Genomic DNA, 19507 nt, shown 5'->3' on the forward strand with positions numbered 1-19507 from the left:
ATCTAAAAAATAGTATTAAATATTTCTAAATTTGAGTTTTGGAGTGGGACAACTCAAAATAGAAATAGGGTAATTTGAAGCGGGACGGAGAGTATTTAAGATTGCGTGACCTCAAAAATAAAAAAAATAAAGAACGTACGTCCCAAGTCCCAACACGTTTTCTATCTACTTTATTGTAAAAAAAATTTGAGATGTTTTCTATTCTGAAACTCATTTCATTGATTCCAATGATCCAATCATATATGGGCAACTCCAAAATATCTGTGTTGAAGTCACTTACTTGGCAACTGTTGAGGTCATTTGTGTTGATGGGGTTCTTGATTTGGATTCTTTCTGCATCATCTTCTTTACCTTTTCCCTTTTCTGCAGAACCAAATGTGATCTTTTTCCCTAAAAATGTGATTTTTTTCAGACAATTTAGATCCTGCAGCAAATAAACCACCCTAACACATAGTATTACAGATACAGAGGAAACTCCAACACTTACTCTTATACAACAGTTATTTTTCTTGAAAGCTGCATTTTCAGTCATTTTTCATATGTGTGCTTATGTTCTTGCATCAACATTGTGGTAATGGATTCGAATCCGGAATCCAGAATCTTGAGCAAGATCACAGAGCTACTTCAAGACAGGGGAAGAAGATACCAATGGATGGAATCACAGCACACCACATTCTTTGTTGCACTTGCAGATAATGTACTCATTTTTCATTCAACAACATCAATGTGTACTCTCTCACATATTCACTTCATAATAGGAAAAAGATGGTGATCTACAGAGACTGATTGACTAGAAAAAACGCGGATGCTATACATTGATGATGTCAAAACTTCCCTAACTCATTTCTTTTCTATACATGCTGCTTACCATTTACAAGTACTACTACTACTATTGCTACTGTGGTACATATTGCTGCAAGCATTGTTTTAAGTTCTGGAAATTAACTGGCTTTGATACAAATGAATCCATACCATTAGCAAAACAATCATCAGCACTCTCTGATAATGCATTTGCTGTCATCTGCAGAAAATCAGTTTATTTAATCAATGGAAAATAGAGCAGTATGAAGGACCTTAAACTTTTCTTTCTGCCAGGCGACGTATCTGACTCCTATAGAAAGAAACAGAAGATGATTGACAACAAAATAACAGTAAAGGAAAATCAAGTGCTTACTGCAATGATCGGTGTCCTCTTTCTTGGTATTTCTTGTTGCAAATTTGGTGAAGAATGTTGAGGTGGCAACTGCAGCTCAACTCCTGCCTTCACTGCATCATCCCAACTACCTGTTTCCTCAAATGATCGTATCAATCTTGTAGCTTCAAGTCCACCCATCACCGGCATGCATACGTCCTGTGAATATTTCCCAGTGTGTTATCAACCAATATTATTAGATAAAAAACAAAAGGACCGAAAAAATGTTGGAAGCATACCATTAGAATGAGATCATAATGTTTGCATTGAACTGCACGCACAGCTTCTGCTCCGTTGTTAACAACATCTATGTTGTGTCCCAACTGCTTCATCATCGACTTTGCCACGATCACATTGATCTTGTTATCTTCCACAAGAAGAATCTTAGGTTTCAGCTCAGCTTTTGGAGCTTCAGTGCTCTTGCTGGAAGAGCGCTCAGAACTTCCCTCTGTTTGAGACTGAGTAAGACATCTTTCTTGGGAAATGCTAGGCTCGGACACTCCACTCGAGCAGTGTGTGTGTTCATTCTTTTCAACTGGATCTAAGTTAGCCGAACACAAGCTCTGGCTTGGTGAAACTTCAACTTCAGATGATGTATCCATGGCAGCTGAATGCGCGTCTTCCTCTGAACTGATCTCTTTACATGTAATGCTACTTGAGGGCGACGAGGAATCCTCCAACAAACCATTGAAATCCTGCGAGGGATCGAAGCCATAAGTGGTTGGCAAGAGCTTTTGGATCCTTCCAGAACTTTGAGAAGAAAATAAAGAACCCATAGCGCGCGGTTGAAACAGAAAAATCCCTTCATGTAAATCTTCATCATTTCCATCATCTGACCCCTCTTGGCCATCCATATCTGACAGCTCATCAGGATCGTCTGAACTGTCAGAGATCAATGAAACTTTATACGGTAGTATAAACGTGAAAGTAGATCCTTTGCGTTCTACACTTGATACAGTAAGTTGACCACCCATGAGCTCAACCTGTTCACGAACCAAAATGGCAATAAGAAACACAGAGAGATAGTCTCCACCAATCATGCATAATGTCGACTGCATATGAATCCTCTTTCTTGGAATTTAAAATGAGCTAAATAGAAGCAGCAGAAAAGTAGATGAAGTTGAAAATTAGCTACATCTAGAAAACATGTTAGTCCAGTCATTCTGTATAAGGAAGATAAACTTCTTATTCTTAAGAAGGAGAAACTCAAATCCAAATTTCAAGGGGATGATAACTCACCAATTGTTTACAGATTGCAAGTCCTAATCCTGTCCCACCATACTTTCTAGCAGTGTCTGCACCTGCTTGCATGTATTTCTTGAACAGAGTGGGAATCACATGTTCTGTCACATAAAGATCAATGAAAGCAATTATCATACTCAGTTTCCAAAAATGAAGTTTGAAAAGGAAAGCAAAAAAACCATGAATTTGAGCAGATACCTGGTATTCCAATCCCTGTGTCATAAACATCACAGCGAATCCACACTACTTGTTCTTGGGGGTTGGCTTCGTCTTCTTCCATTGGAGTCCTGTCTCTCTCTGGATCATTTAGCGTACTGTTAAGTTCATGGTTATCACCAGTGCCTTCTCCTTCGTGACATCCATGATTGCCTTTGTGGTCACCTGTGCTTCGAATCATAGATGAGTCTTTTCTTGTGTTTGTTGAATCAGCAGATTGATCTGCAGAAACTTTCCAAGAATTTTGTTTGCTTAAATTGCGCGGCTCTGGCACCACATAAAGCTTTATCCCAACCTTGCCCCCGTGAGTGAACTTGATGGCATTGCTGTTAAACATTAAAACACCAATATTAAGATACACATAAATCAGCTGATCTATGGTGAAATATATCAGATCAATAATCAGTAGTACAAATATAGCATGAATAAACTCCAAACTGAAAATCTACATGAAGAATATATAATAAGTCCATAAAAAATGAGAAAACAAGCTTTAGTTTTCACTAAATCTGATTCTTAAATAACTTATCTAAACAAAAGATTCATGTATCAACACTATTACAGCATAAACTGATCTTATATAATATGCATGTATGAGAAAGTTCTGTAAGCACCTGATCAAGTTCGTTAGAATCTGCCGAATCCTTAGAACATCTCCGATCACCTGAAAAAGTATGCAGCTTCCATTAATAGGATCGAATCTACAAATTAAGTTGCTCGTTCTTGATTCCGGTTATAGGATCATATCAACCCGTTACCTCTACAGGAACATCATCTGCTACATTTCCTTCTAAGGTTAGTATTTTCTGTAGTGATGCAGCTGCAGTCTGCAGCACATGTTTTACTACCTCTCTTGGCCTAAATTTCGTAGCTTCCAATTTCATAACTCCTGAAATAAAAAGTTAGTAAGATTTGTACATATCTTAAGTTTCACGCTAAATAGCAAATTAATGATGGTACACCAGAAATGAATTTGATGAGCTTAGATTTAAAGACCCACCTGACTCAACCTTAGAAAGATCGAGGATGTCATTTATTATTCGAAGAACCATATCACCAGAAGACATCATTACGTTCACCTGCTGTCGCTGCTCTTTGTCGAGCTTAGTTTTGGAAAGAATCTCAGCCATGCTTACGACACCGGATAGAGGACTTCTTATCTCGTGAGACATGGTAGCCAGCATTTCTTTTGCACGCATTGATTCCTCTGCACCAAGAGAAAATTAGCTACCACTTTATCTATGGCCCTTCTTGGCATTGCGTCTATAACTTGGATAACCTGTGATATGGATGGTCTTGATGAGCTCCGTCTCCTTAGCTTTTTGTACAGCCATCTCTTCTCTAAGCTTCGCCATTTTTTCTCTTTTCCGCACCTGCAATATACTAAGGAACATAAAAATAGCAGAACAAAATGGTTTGGTATTGTAAATAAATAAAGAAGTTATTAGAAGGAAAAGTTAAAATTGCAACTGACCTGATCAGTGACTTCCATTCCCATATAATTTACACCAATTGTCTCTCCAGCCTTGCTGAAAACTGGTTCAACATAGATTAAGAAGGTTTTTGATCCAAACAGCTCCGTTTCAAATGTGATTTCTCTCTTTGCAGGTAATCCTCTTTCCAGCACTTCTTGTTTGAAGTCTTGAGATTCCTTTACACCAGAACCAGTGAAGATCTCGACATCTGTTTTGCCGATGATATCCTGTAAAATTAGTTATTCTGAGGAATCATTCTAGCAGTTGAAGCATTCCGAGTAGCTGAGTGTCTACTTGACAGAGTTGCAGTGGTAGTTAAAACTGTCAGTTCAAGAGACTGTAAGAGAAATAATCATTGGTAATTTACCTCCTCGCGCAAACTAGGGAAATGGTTAAAGATGAACCGGTAGCGCATTTCTTTATCCTGAAAAAAATGGAGCACTGGGTTAGTCACTATGAGAATACCATCAGCTACTAATGTAAAATCAGAAGTTTGTAAACACATGAAAAAAGAATTTCAAGCACGAGATACGTCAAAGTACAAAGTTACTGGTGCTTACCTATGAGGAAGTAAGGAAAGAAGATTAATAACAAATGTGAGGATAAATTACTGCAGAATTTTAAATTTTGTCACACATTTCTTCTGTACATCATATAAAGAGAAGAGGAGAAATATAAATAAGCTATCACAGATATCTCTTCGAGGACTAGTATTCTACCATTTCTGCCATCTGTTCATTATTTTAGTACATTGGTTTTCAAGCAGCACTGAGAACAAGCTCTTTCATAGAATATGATCATAGAGAATGAGTTACATATGGCCGACTAGGACATGAAGAACGCTGCATAGGCTAAACTACTGAATGATTGTAAGCTAAAGACGCACAATGATGATTGGTAGAGATGCAAAAGAACCAAACAACAGTATACCTGATGGCCTATGACAACTGGAGCATTTTGCAAGACGAAATGCAAGAAATTATCTGCTCTATTCAAAACCTGTGACAGTTCCTCCACAGGGGTAGACTGCTTTTCAAGATTCTCAATACTCTCCTGCAGTTTCCCCATCAACACTTGCTCTCGTCTAAGACTAGCCTCTAGGAGTTTCTCTAGATTCATGGCCCGTTGCTTCCAGTACACCACACTGTCATATTCAGCATCTACACTTATTTTCTCATCTTGGAAGACAACATCACGCTTCCTCCTCGGAGCATCTTGATACAAGTACTTGAGATTCTCATGAAGAATGGAAATTGGACGCCTTTCGCCACCATATCCATCTCTTTCAAACCGGTGTTCTTCCAATATCTCCAACTTCTTGAGCTCGACTTCTCGCTGCTGCTTACTGAGGGTGTCGAGCTCCTCCCTGAGGAGGCGCACAGCATTCTCCTGCTTGTATTCCCAATTCTTCACCAAGTTAGCCAGCTGCCAGTTCCCCTTGTCAGTGTAGTTGGCGAGCTCAATGAGACGCTTTAAATCAACTATGTCGGGCTCCCTCTTGATGGTCACCTCATCCAGCATGTCTTTGTCCACTCCTGGCCTCTCCACATTGAACTGTCTACCGGCTTCATTCATGTCCTCCGGCCACATCGAAGACAGGACAATGTCCATCTCGTCTGACTCATCAGTCTCAATCGCACAACCCATGATTTCTTCTAAAAATTTAAGGTTGCAAAAATTTCCAAACCAAGCTAGGCAAAGGCATCAGTGCCCAAGTTAGGCCCCTAACGCAACATTTTGATGTCCTAAATGTTATGGATCAGAGTGAAGTCTGTGTTGATTGAGATTCTGCAATTTAGCATCAATTACAACTATAAACAGAAAAAGGAACAACAGTAGTATTAAACAATCAGTTTAGGAGCTGTAAAGAGCAAAAGTAGAGTATATTCTACTTACGAACAACTAATTCATATGTTTGAAATAAAACTTTACAATGAAATTTGCACTATTGAATTACTCCCAACAAAAAATTCACAGGTGTAAGCGCCTGGAAACACACAAAAAAAATGCCAATTTAATTTCCTATTTTGTTTGTTTTTGGTGATTGTTGTTCATCAAACTTCATAATTAAGTAGAAGAGAAACAGAGAAAGAAAACAAAATACGAACAATATTCATGGACTCGATCCTTCACTAAACATTTCGAAAACCAGAATTGTATAGCAATTCAATTTCATTAAACCGCTCTATAATTGAACAAAATTCCATCGAATTACAGCTGAAACTCTCGAGAGAAATTTTTTTTGGGGGGGAGTTTTCCGAAAACTAGCAGAAGCAGAGGCTCATTGACTGAACTCGACGATAATGGCGTAGAACATGCAATTACGATCAAAATCACGATAAAAATCGACGAACGCACGTGTCGAAACAAATCAAAGAGCTCAGAAAAGCTTACCTTTATGATGAATTGAGGAATAACAAGAGGCGCTCAGCTGGTTCGCGGCCTTCAAACTTTTCACTGTAGATCTGAAAGAATCTCTTCGAAGAGCTCAGTCAGAGGGGGAAAATATTAATATAAGCCAAAGTTTTGAGCGCATAGAAAATGCAGAGAGAGAGAGGAAACGGTGAGAGGAGTGCATGTGCTGATGCAAATAAAGAAAAAACAAAAAACTATAAACAAAGCATGATTATATAGAATAAGTGTGTGTGGAAAAGGAAATCAAGAAGAAGCCATGTGATTGTGAGGCTTGAAGGTGAAATATTAATGCATAGAAAAATGGTTGATTGGGTTTTATCTTATAGCCAGCAGCAGCAGCGAGAGATGAGTAATTTCAGCTGAGTTGTTTGTTTCTCTCTCCCCTTTCCCAAACATGTTTACTGTGTGCAACTGTGTGCATGGTTTGTTGCACAATATGCTGTAAACTCGAGTGGTTGTTTAATGTGGAGGTTTATCCACTCCTTATTTTATTCCCCGTTTGAAAATACTCCGGCGTGTATAACTGTAAATCTATGTATACAGATACAGTATATAAATAGAGAGAGAGAGAGAAGTGTGTGTGAGAGAGAGATATAGAGAGAGGTGTGTGTGAGAGAGGTATTTAAACGAAAGTAGCCCCGCCATTTCCGAGGCGTCGTTTTATCGACGGCGCGTGGAAATTACACGCAAAGTTGGAACCAGTAAATAAACAACGGGTGGAATCACGATTCTCGTGGTATGATATTTTATTGGGAATTTTATTACGTAATAAATAATATAAATCGGAAAAAGGATATATACGAGAGAACTCAACAATGTTTGTGAAGCGTCTCAAAAAAAAATAAAAATAAATAAATATCACTTTAAACCTCAAATTATTTTCGCACTATCAATTATATCCTGAACTATTGAAAATAATTTTTTAAACCTGAACTATCCAATTTTGTATCAATTGTACCATTCGTATCATATTTTTAGCTTCAAAAATTTGTCGTAGGCTCACAGAATACCACAATGTATTTAGAAATCATTTTTTTTTAACCTATATTATATAAAACGACGGGATTCTATGCATTACTCATTAAAAATTAAAAGGATGATGAAAAAATGGATAAAAGGTACAATTGGATACAAAATTTGAGTAGTTTCAAGGTTTAAAATTATTTTCGATAGTTCATAATATAATTGATAGTGCGAAAATAGTTTGGGGTTTAAAATGATATTTACCCAAAAAAGGTAAATATCAAAAAACAATGTTTGTGAAAGAAAAATTAAAAAAGAAAATAAAAGGAAATGAAAAAAGCCCTCTCCAAAAAAAAATTAAAAAAGAGTTTAATTTTAACGGTTATTTTTTGTCGTCATTTTTCTCTTTCTTCTATTAATTTCATCTCTCTTCTCTTCTTTTTTTATCTTGATTCTTTCCTAAACATGGCTAAATTTAATTTATAAAAAAATATTTAATATTCATCTTAAATTAAAAATTGTGATAATATATTTAAAACGAGTAAGTTATGAAATTTTTAAAATTTAAAATATTTTATTTGATCTCTCTCTTCTTTTTGTTTATTTTCATTTTTATATTAATTTTTATCTCATTTATATACTCCCTCTGTCTCATTGATCTTGTCCGGTTTTCTTTTTTGAGTTGTCCCATTGATCTTGTCCTGTTTCTATATTTGGTAATGATTTTACACTACAAATAATATAGATCTCACATCTTTATATGCTTTTATTACACTAATTATACTCTCCTTAATAACCGTGCTCAAAAGAAATTAGACAAACCTTATGGGACGGATGAAGTATATTTTAATTATGATAATGTTTAATGCATCTAAGAAGAGTGATATTATATTCATTATATATAAATTAGTAGTTGATCATCATTAATTATGAGAACTATATTTTTCTTGAGAACTGTATGAAGTTATTTATTACATTCGTAGTTAGATTTATTGCACACAAAAAAAAAAATGAAATTTTGGTTCCTTATATATAAGATTCAAACTTAGGTTATCTTTCAAAAAAATAGGATCGAACTACATAAAGTTCGGAAAAAAATAAATTATTGAGTGATTACTTTTTAGAGGCTTTTTAACATGCTCGGAAGCATGTGGTTTTTTAATTTTGTCATGCGCCGTGAGAAGCTAATAAGGCAACGCATGAGTTAGTTAGGTTGGTTATTAGTTCAAATAACGTAATGATCTGGACGTCTAGTTTTCTAACTTGGCTTCTATATACTGCTAGTTATGATTTGAATATATAAAGTTCCTTTAAAAAAAAAAAAACAAATTGGAAAAAATGATTTTTTTTTATTATTTTTTTTATGATTTTCTTTCTCGTAATAACGAAGGGCTCTCATTTAAACTCTTTTTCGTATATAAGATGAATAAATTCATATAAATTACAAAGCTTGTAAAAGTTCGTCATAAGTAATGGTTCATAAGAAAATTACTATCTGCTTAGCACTTTTTTTTTTGAATTATATTAATTTCTAACTGCTTATCGTAATTATTCAAGAGAGTTTCTTTGCGACTGCCCACGGAAATAAAATAGTCCATGTGGCCACGTGGACCGTTTTATTTATTGGTTACTGGGTAGTAACAGTTGTTAAAAAATATGAATGAACGAATCCAGTTGTTACAAAATACTATAATAGTTCATGCATATACGTCTACTAGTAATTTTAAATATATGGATGAAGGAATAAAATATTAAAAGTCGGTCACTTGGTTGGGGAATCGCCCTGTACAAATAATACCCAAAAAACGTCTCTTTTATTCAATTGCGTTTTTATCATGAGTGGTAATCATGCATATCTGAACCAGAACAAGTAGTAGTGTCATTTTCTTAGTCTAATAGTAACTAAGAGCATCCACCTCCGTCGAGCAAGTAGCTTACACAATAAATAAGATGATCATTTATGAGTAAGCAGTCTGTATTAGGGAGATTCATTCAACTTACTCATATCCATTATAAAAAAATGAATGAGTAAGCTATGAATAAGTCTCCTACATCCATTGAGTAAGACTCGAATAAGCATAAAAGTGGTGCATGCACGCAACATAAAGGCGGATGAGCCTTACTCATCTGGATGAGTAAGACTCGAGTAAGCCACCATCCACATCGACTTACTCATTAGCCAGCTTGCTCGAGTAAGGCCTCTTGAGTAAGCCAATGTAGGTGCTCTAACGTGTAATTTGTCGAATTTTAACAGGAAAAAATTTATAAATTTATGATTGAAAATTAGGGCTGGTAAATCGGTTCCAGACTTCCAGTTATCCAGTTAAAACCGTAACTGATAACTAATTTTTACGTGTTCTGTTCGGTTAGCGATTATGGGTTTTTCCGTTAACCGGTTAATCGGTTTAACAGGTCGGTTAAATCGAATTAACCCATTTATTTACACTATTAATTAGAAATTAGATTGGATTCAAGTTTATGTTAATTGGATTAACTAGTTTACTGTCATTTACAAGGAATAGGGGATGGTTATATGATTTCTAATTAGTTTACTGATGTGATTAGGGATGTTATGTTTTGTTTGTAACCATCTATGGCTACTGTAACAAATGAATAAATATGTGATTAGTTTATGTTTTCTTCTTGCCATGATGCAGATTGAATAGAAAGAGACGAGTTCTTTTGGGAGTTTAGAGACGAGATGTTTAGGGATCGGAGTTAATTAGAATAAATGTTTAGTTAAAATGGTTTGAATTAACCGGATTTATGGGCGAAAATTGAAAACAATCGAATTAACTGGTTAACTGAACCGTAAACCGGTTCGATTTTCAGTTATCACTTAGGCCCTTAATCGGTTTCGGTAAACCGGTTCGATTATAATCGAACCGGACCAATTACCAGCCATATTGAAAATTATGAGATAATTGTATGTTTGGGTAAGGTTCAGTTACTTGAAATCGTTAATCGTTAATTATAACAATGTATGAGTTAAAATGAACTAAAATGATAATACTAGTATTATCAGTCATTCAAACATGTTTAATATATATAATATGTATATATATCCATTTTATTAATTACTCTAGTCTCAAACACATATAATAACTAATACTCGCTAATTATCCAAATTTTCTTAGCTATATAATTTAATTTATTACAATAATTGCATATTCGCAGCATAACAATCCAAACATTACAAAATAAATATTACTATGCATGTCAAATAATGTTCATACTTATTTAAAAAACAATTTTATCACACATTCTCATCCCAAATCCATAAATTAAATAATACCGGCTTACTCAAATTTATTTAAATTTATAAAATATCTAATCAATTAAAATAAATGATTATAATAATTGGTTATTTGATTTAGTAAAGCTCGAACATTATAGAGTAACTATTAATAATACATAGTATATAACACGCGCTAATTACTCATTCTCATGTCAAATTCATATAACAATATCCATTAATTGAATTGAGATTATAGCAAAAAAATACACGAACTTTGATAAAAGTTGCAATTTTCACCTGAACTTTCAAATGGACCAAAATATACCTGAACTTATATTTTTTGTTGTAAATTTCACCTCGACGGAGTTCAATCATTGCAAGTTCAGGTGAAATTTACAACAAAAAATATAAGTTTAGGTATATTTTGGCTAATTTGAAAGTTTAGGTGAAAATTGCAACTTTTATCAAAGTTCGTGTATTTTTTGGCTATAATCCCAATTGAATTTATAAAAATAAGTTATTATTGTAATAATTAATTGTTTACATTAATAAATAAAAATATAGTACTATATTCTATAAGTATAATAGAAAAAGCGGTCGAGGAAACATTCGTAGATATCTTAATAAGTCAAAAAGAAATTTAATTATATATCCCAAGCACTCTTGTTTGGTTCAAGAGGAATGAAAGGAGAATGAATGGTAATAAATGTTACTTTTATTGATTGTTTGACTCAACAGTAGAAATGAATCACTAGTGAGTAATTTCCTTTTTCATTTCTCTTCTCATTTATTTTGAAGAATAATAAATTGGGTGATTAAATTACCTTCAAACAAAGGTAATGATTAACCCATTATTCGTTCGTACAAATACAGACACACATATATTCTAATAGTACACTAGTAAGTAGTAATGTGTTAATATCATCGTAAGATTGCTGTCAATCCATCAAATTAGCAAGGTGTTGTGAATGACGATTTCAACTAAATTCACTAATTTTGACTTGTATGATTCGAATACGAAATACTTGGCATTGGCATCATAAAGACTCACTTTCATCGTTAAGTCAAAATTACCGGTCGCATTCATGAATTTATACATATGATTCGGAATCAAATTTAGAAGGGAATATTAGAAACTAGAATCTTTGAATCATCCATACACGAAATTATGAATATAGAGTGTCATAAAGCGGGTAATTTCTAACGGATTAACGAACATAACAGATAAGAGTGTGGATTATATAATTGAAAGATATAATAATAAGGGAAGTGGCTAAAATGTCTGGTTTCCCATGATTGTTCATGTAAACTAAATTTAGATTTGCTTATAAAAATCTACAAAGTGACAGAAAGGTATGCTTATTTTTGTTGGGTGTTAAATTCTGAAATACGAAAGCTCTGATTTTTATGGTTATTCAGTTTATAGTTTGGTGGAAAATTTCTCCCTATTCCTACGTGTGTGTGTTTTTGAGGATGTATTATTCCCTATTCCTCTCTCCTCAAACTACCTCCCTAAACTACATCCTCCTAATGGTTACTTTTGGGGGTGTGTGGTGGGCCCGGTGGCGTAAACATGCTCAATTTCCTCCACCACCGCCTCCGTCGCTGCACCGCCGTTGGCCGCTCTCTCTTCCGCCAATCCACACCTACCTTTTGATCAGGCTTGTGAGTAGCAGCGGGAGCATGTGTTCATTGACGGAGACACGTACAGAATAAGCTATTACTACATTTTCCTCGGATCGCTTCGCCATGGATTTCACCAATGAAGGAGGCGCGCCTCCGCAGATATCAGGTGATTCAATTTCGCAATCGGCATTTTAATTGTGTTGGCTGCAACGCGGATTTTTTTTTTTTTTTTTTTTGTGTGGATTTTGAAGATGATGAAATGTGTCGAACAGGCGAGAGAGATCTCGAGAAGGGCATCAAAGCAGAGCACTTATGGCCGCCTCCGTCGCCGCGTGCGCCGGCGTTGGTGGTGTCGAACTCCAGCAAAGTATTAGGCGCTTCGAATTCCGCCAAGACTCTGGTGGTGTCCAACTCCGGAAAAGCCCTAATCGTCTCGAATTCCGGCAAACGGTTCGATCAGTCGGGGAGGAAGAAGTACGTGAAGCAGGTGACCGGCCGCCACAATGATACAGAGCTCCATTTAGCTGCACAGAAGGGTGATGTGGCGGCGGTGACTGAGATTTTAGGAGAAATCGACGAGCAGATGCTTAAGACGTTGCGAGGGGCTGAGTTTGATGCCGAGGTGGCGGAGATCAGGGAGGCTGTAGTGAATGAGGTCAATGAATTGGGGGAAACCGCTCTCTTCATTGCAGCTGAGAAGGGGTGCATTGATGTGGTGAAAGAGTTGTTGCCTTATTCAACCAGAGAAGGGCTTAGGACGAAGAATAGGTCAGGGTTTGATCCGTTGCACATTGCTGCCAGTCGAGGCCATCATGGTAATCCGACTTGTTTCATTACTTGGTTCAATAGTTTGATATGAATAGCTATCTCCTAATGAGCTAATTCAATGGTGGTTGCTGTGGTAAGACCTCTGTTTTTGGGAGACAAAATGTCTTTTGATGCGAGTTTTTTGAGTATGCAGATGATTTATGTCTGCCAAATAGCAAGTTCTGGATGAAGTTCACTATATAGTTTGATCATCTGCATTGTGTCATCTTGTTATAATTTTGTTATTTTGTGAAGGATATTAGTTGATGGTGATTTTGTTATGTTGCTATCGAATTTCTTAGTCATTATGGAGAGTGATTTCCCAGCTTTACATGGCTCAAATTATTGCTTGGAGTAATGGCATTGTCTTTTTTGCCAGCTGAGGAAATGAGAATTTGGGGAATTGGATCTTGTGTTTTTGAATGTTTTAGGTTCATTTAGTGAGTGTCAGTATCTGGATCTTTGCGAGGATAAGTATTATTTTGCATAATTTTTATCGAACTTCTACAAACTGTGTCTTTTACAGATATTGTTCAGATGCTACTAGACCATGATCCAGAGCTAAGTAAAACAGTTGGTCAATCAAATGCGACTCCTCTCATATCTGCAGCAACGAAAGGGCATCTAGCCGTTGTCAATGAGTTACTCGCAAAGGATCCTAGCTCGCTAGAGGTGCGAAAATCCAATGGCAAAAATGCATTACATTTTGCAGCGCGCCAAGGCCATGCAGATATTGTGAAAGCTTTGCTAGAGAAGGACCCTCAGTTGGCCAGAAAAACTGATAAGAAAGGGCAGACTGCTCTGCACATGGCTGTGAAAGGCGTAAGCTCTGCAGTGGTGAGGATACTTCTGCAGGCAGATCCAGCCATAGTGATGTTTCCTGACAAATTTGGTAATATCGCGTTACATATAGCTACGAGGAAGAAGCGTGCTGAGGTAAGGGCCACCATTTAGGCTTCGATATGTCCAGAAATACATTTCATGTTTCCATCTGCATTTGTGGTTTCTGATTTACAAATAGTTGCTTATGATAAGAGAAAACTAAACATTATAATCATGAGTGAGCTTACATGTGATCTGAAAGTCTTGTCTCAGCTATAATACATCAAATTCCTTGTGTGAATTCCCGAGTTTCAAGAATTGTATATTATATGACCTTTTGCTTCTTCCATTTCAAGGATGTTGTACTTCATCTTTCCAGTATGCTGGTTCTTACAGTTTGTTATATCTAAAGATCTTGAATAATTGCAGATTGTAAGTGAGCTCTTACGGCTTCGTGACACGAATGTAAATGCACTGACTAGAGATCACAAAACAGCACTTGACATAGCTGAAGGGCTCCCTCTATCAGAAGAGATTTGTGAAATTAAAGACTGCTTGACTCGCTATGGTGGAATGAAGGCCAACGAACTAAACCAACCTCGTGACGAACTCCGGGAAACCGTCTCAGAGATAAAGAAAGAAGTGCACACACAGCTTGAACAAGCGCGTAAAACAAACAGGAATGTAACTGGCATTGCAAAGGAGCTCAGGAAGCTCCATAGAGCAGGAATCAACAATGCTACTAATTCAGTAACAGTGGTAGCTGTTCTATTTGCAACAGTTGCTTTTGCAGCCATCTTCACTGTCCCTGGAGGCGACAATGATAGTGGGATGGCCGTGATGGTGAGCAGCCGGTCTTTCAAAGTCTTCTTCATCTCCAACGCCATTGCACTCTTCACGTCCTTGGCTGTCGTGGTGGTGCAAATCACAGTGGTCCGAGGTGAGATAAAATCCGAGAGACGGGTTGTGGAGGTGATCAATAAGCTAATGTGGTTGGCCTCAGTTTGCACCACAGTAGCTTTCATCTCCTCATCTTACATCATTGTTGGTAAGCATCATAGATGGGCTGCAATCCTTGTCACTGTCACAGGGGCAGTCACCATTGCCGGAGTTCTAGGTGGTATGACGTATTACGTGGTGAAGTCGAGGAGGATAAGGAGAGTGCGGAAGAGAGAGAAGTATTCAAGAAGTGGAGGAAGCTCATTCAGACACTCTGAGACTGATTCTGAAGTTAATCCCATTTATGTCATTTGATTCCCATCATTGGTTCTAGACTCCCTAGTTCTTCTCTTCAAGGACGATCTCAACACGACGACACACCCGCCGTGTGAGTTTCCGGCACGAATCATATGTTGCACCAATGGTGCCTGCAATGAATCTCTGTAGAGATTTTTGAATCTGTCTGATATTGTTGGGATTAAGGTTGAGCTTGTGACATGAAAGTAACATAGGAAAATGATAGGTTCAAAGAGGATTTTGTGTCAGCAAAGTGTAACATATAATACATCAGCAGAAAAACTGATCAAGAATTTCAGCCCAGGTTAGTTCCTGAATGTGTATTTTCTTGACACTTTTTTTACTATTGTTCAATATGATTTTAAGTGTATTAACTTCATTTAATTTGTTCTGTCCTGTAATGCCATGATGTTTACACAAGATCATAGAATTACACCAACCTTATCCCTGATATTTTGTGGGATCTTGACAAAATAAGAAATAAAGATTAATTTACCTTTTCTGTCTTATCATATTTGTATAAACCCTTCCAATCAGGCCCAGAAAAGAAAGGGTAATACATGACATAGCATGTTAATTATAGAAGCTTGTGTTGCTCTTCAATCTCCAAATTCAAAGGCTCGAGATGCTTTTTTCCTTTGGATGTCGTGATCATACACACCTGAAAGAATCAGAAGCTAGAAAACAAAAATAAAACAAATAAATTAAAGCCGGAAGTAATGATTATCAGAAGAAATATCAAAGTGAAATCTAAATAGACCCCGACAACAGCGCCAAAAATTTGATCATTATTTTATTAGCAATAAAAATTGCAGCTATAACAATGTAATTGTATTTGTAGCATATATAACAAGCAAAGTATTGTATTCACAGGGGCTGATAGACAAAAACACAATGAATAATTCAACACAAACACTCACTCGATATTCAAGCAAATAAATAAAAGGTGATGATTAACTAAAACTAGACACAAGACAAAGCAAATAAAATCATATAAAATAAAATCATATAAAATAAAATCAAATGATAAAACACTAACTTTAGGGTGTAATTACATTAATTAAATCTACACATATAATCTATTGATCCAATTACCAATTTAATCCAATTCTGGTGAAAGATCACATAATTATTCATAACCTTCTCTAATGAATCAATTATGAAAGTTGATTAATAAATTATGTCACATTCAAGACTCAAGAGAATAATTTAACTCCAAAAAACACATAAAGAATAACTCCATATAATCTACATATCACATTCAAGACTCAAGGTAAAATTATATCATGCATTTTTTAATCGACCGAACAATTATCGCATTGAAGACTCAAACTGAAGAGCTAAATATGCAAACATTAATTGAATCGTTACTTTATGCAGTTTATAATTGTCGAGACGGAGTATTTGCTAATTGCTACGCATGTCTCTGATTTGAAAAAGAGATTATATTGAAACAATCTTAATTTACAATTTTCCAAGCTCAACTTCTTTTTTGGAGATTTCATCTAGTATACGGTCCTAAAAAAGTAAAATATCAAATCGGGTAAATAAATACAGAATTTGTTGGATATTTATTACATGTCTTTTATGTGATTATAATATTTATCTTCCGAATATCCATAAATTCGTTGAAGACAAATTCAAAAACTTATACTATAATTTTTTTTAAAAGGCACCAGTCAGTGGAAACTTTATTATTGAGAGAAATGAAAATTTAGTTTAGCTCACACATGTCAACTTGGGCAACCCCATACATAAGTGCTCAGGCTCAGCTGTCTAATTATGGAGGCCAATTACAACTTAATTAAATTAATTAACCAATGCTAAATAAGTGCTTGACATTAGAAATTAGTTGTTCATAAAAAACAAGCAATTTGACATTAATTAATTTAATCTATAATCATCAAAAGGAGAACATTTATTCTAATAATTGATTAAGTGGTAATTGGCCTCCATAAAGCTGTCTAATTATGGAGGCCAATTAAAACTTAATTAATTAATTAATTAACCAATGCTAAGTGCTTGACATTTGAAATTAGTTGTTCATGTAAAAAACAAAAGCAATTTGACATTAATTAATTTCATCTATAAGCATCAAAAGGAGAACATTTATTCTAATAATTAAGCTGAGGACTTTTCAGGTCATAAAAACAGTTGATCTCAAAACATGCAAATCACTCATCATTGAGTCCATCACAGCTTCATATACAATTGTTTTTTTATTTAAACTATACCTAATTAATAAGTATATTATTTTTCTTCTCATTTTTCAATTTAAAAATGATAGAGAAACAAATCTCAATTTGAGTTAATTGGGCCCTGAAAAAAATCCATACAAGCACAGCGCCTAGACACAAACCTTGAAACCCGGAAGCAACCTTTTTTTATGATGTCACATCTGTATTTTTGCTCGTTCTTTTTTGGGTCAAGACATATTGATAAAGTTTTAATCTTAGACACACTTTACAAATTGTTTTAAATAAGGATAAAACTTTTCCATCTATAGCATAATAGATGCTTTCAAAAAAATAAAATTACAAATACGAAGTTAATCGAGCAATTCATACTTTATAAACTTGTAGAGGCATTTACTTTGAAGGATTTAGCTTTGATAGATAAATTTGCAAGTCGGATTTATTTTATTTTGGGTTAATGGTCTGTAAAACCACGAACTTTGAACAAATTCTGGTTTTAACCTCTAACAAAAGATTCTGTCTGTAAAATCACGAACTTTGAAATCTTTCTGATTTTGACTACGGGATAAATTTTTGGCCAAAAATACGGCAATTTATTAGCATCATATTAAAAGAATTTTACATAGATATTACTTAGAAGCTATTTATATTTTCTTCAATCCACTTGATTCTACTTAGAAGCTATTTATATTTTCTTCAATCCACTTGATTCCACCGAATGCCAAAATAATTTAGAAATAAATAGAGCTATTATAATTATAATAATAAGATGAAAGATAAGAAAAAAAATTAGAGGAAATGGCCGAAATGATTCTTACTAATAATTTAAGCAATTGTCCAAGGATTCCACCGAATAGTTGATGATTTCTTACTTGAATGCTTCCTCCGACTCTGGAGAGATTTTGGGGGAAATGACTAAAGGAAATAGATTTTGAGAATTAGGGCATTTAATTAGAATAGATTCTGTCACATCAGCTAGTTAATTTATTTATTTTTTAATATTTATTAGCCATATCAACTATTATAAGCCACATAAGCCGCCGAAAATTTATCCCATAGTCAAAATCAGAAAATTTTCAAAGTTCGTGGTTTTACAAACAGAATGCTTTTGTTAGAGGTTAAATCCAGAATTCGCTCAAAGTTCATGGTTTTACAGGCCATTAACCCTTTTATTTTTAGCTATACTTTAATAATTTCATTGCAATGGAGCAGTGATGTTACTATCAGTATACTTTTATACTCCCTCCGTCCACGAAATGAGTACCCATTTGTGGACGGCACGGGTTTTAAGAAATGTATGGAGTGTAGTGTGAATAGTTTAAGGGTCCCACTTTTTGAGTGTATTAATTAAAGAGATGTGTGGGGTACACTTGCCAAAAAGGGAAATGGGTACTCATTTCGTGGACGGACGAAAAAGGAAATATGGGTACTCATTTCGTGGACGGAGGGAGTAATTATTATCTAAAATACATCTTTTGCTGACATTACTGCTTTGATTTTTGGGAATGATAAAAAAATTAGATATCCTAATTGGATGGAATAAACCCTAATTAATAATTATAAAATTAAACAAAAACATAAAAAATTGAAATTGAAAAAAGAAAAAAATGAATGTGAGAGACAAAGTGGGACATCAAATTAAAAGTTGAAACACTAAATTGGGAAATAAAAAAAATAAAGGGTCTGTCATTAGTATAAATATTTTGCTCCACATCTAGCAAAACACCAAATCATGGTTATATGTCATATGGATTACAAATCTAAATAAATCATTCTATCAAAATCACATGCAAAATATGCATATTTGAAGGCACTCAAGAGTCAGAAGTAAGCAGGAAAATGTTTCCAACATTCCATAATCAAAATCTCTTTCCGTTGCCATTAATGCTCCGACTCTCATCTACTAGTTGGAATAGAAATTGACAAAAATCTTTTCGAAATATCTAACAAAAAAATAAAAGAAGAAAAAAGAAAGAAAGAAAAAATAAATCGTCCCATCCAAGAGAAGACTTAAATGCAAATAAAGTGTACACCAATTTTTCTCTACATATAAAGTATTAACATAATACCCATATGAGGA

The 19507-nt window shown here is 35.0% G+C and overlaps 2 protein-coding genes across 2 annotated transcripts; one reads left to right on the forward strand and one right to left on the reverse strand.

Moving 5' to 3' along the window:
* Positions 1-686: 686 nt before the first annotated feature.
* On the reverse strand, positions 687-7083 carry LOC131015031 (histidine kinase 5-like). The gene is made up of 13 exons (XM_057943225.1): positions 6520-7083; positions 5056-5913; positions 4493-4549; positions 4125-4352; positions 3930-4023; positions 3651-3857; positions 3409-3539; positions 3265-3314; positions 2633-2976; positions 2432-2535; positions 1432-2175; positions 1175-1351; positions 687-1021 (listed from the first exon to the last, which is right to left on the reverse strand). Exons 2-13 carry the CDS (start codon positions 5770-5772, stop codon positions 896-898), a joined length of 2979 nt encoding a protein of 992 aa, XP_057799208.1. The 5' UTR covers positions 5773-5913; positions 6520-7083; the 3' UTR covers positions 687-895.
* Positions 7084-12017: 4934 nt separating this feature from the next.
* Positions 12018-15611, forward strand: LOC131015032 (ankyrin repeat-containing protein ITN1-like). Its single transcript, XM_057943226.1, has 4 exons — positions 12018-12533; positions 12640-13182; positions 13701-14110; positions 14426-15611. The coding sequence occupies exons 1-4, from the start codon at positions 12491-12493 to the stop codon at positions 15248-15250; spliced, it is 1821 nt and encodes a 606-aa protein (XP_057799209.1). The 5' UTR covers positions 12018-12490; the 3' UTR covers positions 15251-15611.
* Positions 15612-19507: the final 3896 nt, after the last annotated feature.

Source organism: Salvia miltiorrhiza, chromosome 3, assembly GCF_028751815.1.
Source record: "Salvia miltiorrhiza cultivar Shanhuang (shh) chromosome 3, IMPLAD_Smil_shh, whole genome shotgun sequence".
Lineage (NCBI taxonomy): Eukaryota > Viridiplantae > Streptophyta > Magnoliopsida > Lamiales > Lamiaceae > Salvia > Salvia miltiorrhiza.

What these genes read in the sequence shown, in the direction of transcription:
- LOC131015031 (XM_057943225.1), bottom strand. Translation starts at nt 5,772, where the DNA reads ATGGGTTGTGCGATTGAGACTGATGAGTCAGACGAGATGGACATTGTC. An exon ending in CAGTTGTCATAGGCCATCAG is followed by an intron (nt 4,550 to 5,055) that starts GTATACTGTTGT and finishes CATTTTTTTCAG; the next exon opens with GATAAAGAAATGCGCTACCG. An exon ending in TCTTTCTAAGGTTGAGTCAG is followed by an intron (nt 3,540 to 3,650) that starts GTGGGTCTTTAA and finishes TTTTTATTTCAG; the next exon opens with GAGTTATGAAATTGGAAGCT.
- LOC131015032 (XM_057943226.1), top strand. Translation starts at nt 12,491, where the DNA reads ATGGATTTCACCAATGAAGGAGGCGCGCCTCCGCAGATATCAG. An exon ending in CGCGCCTCCGCAGATATCAG is followed by an intron (nt 12,534 to 12,639) that starts GTGATTCAATTT and finishes TGTGTCGAACAG; the next exon opens with GCGAGAGAGATCTCGAGAAG. An exon ending in TGCCAGTCGAGGCCATCATG is followed by an intron (nt 13,183 to 13,700) that starts GTAATCCGACTT and finishes TGTCTTTTACAG; the next exon opens with ATATTGTTCAGATGCTACTA.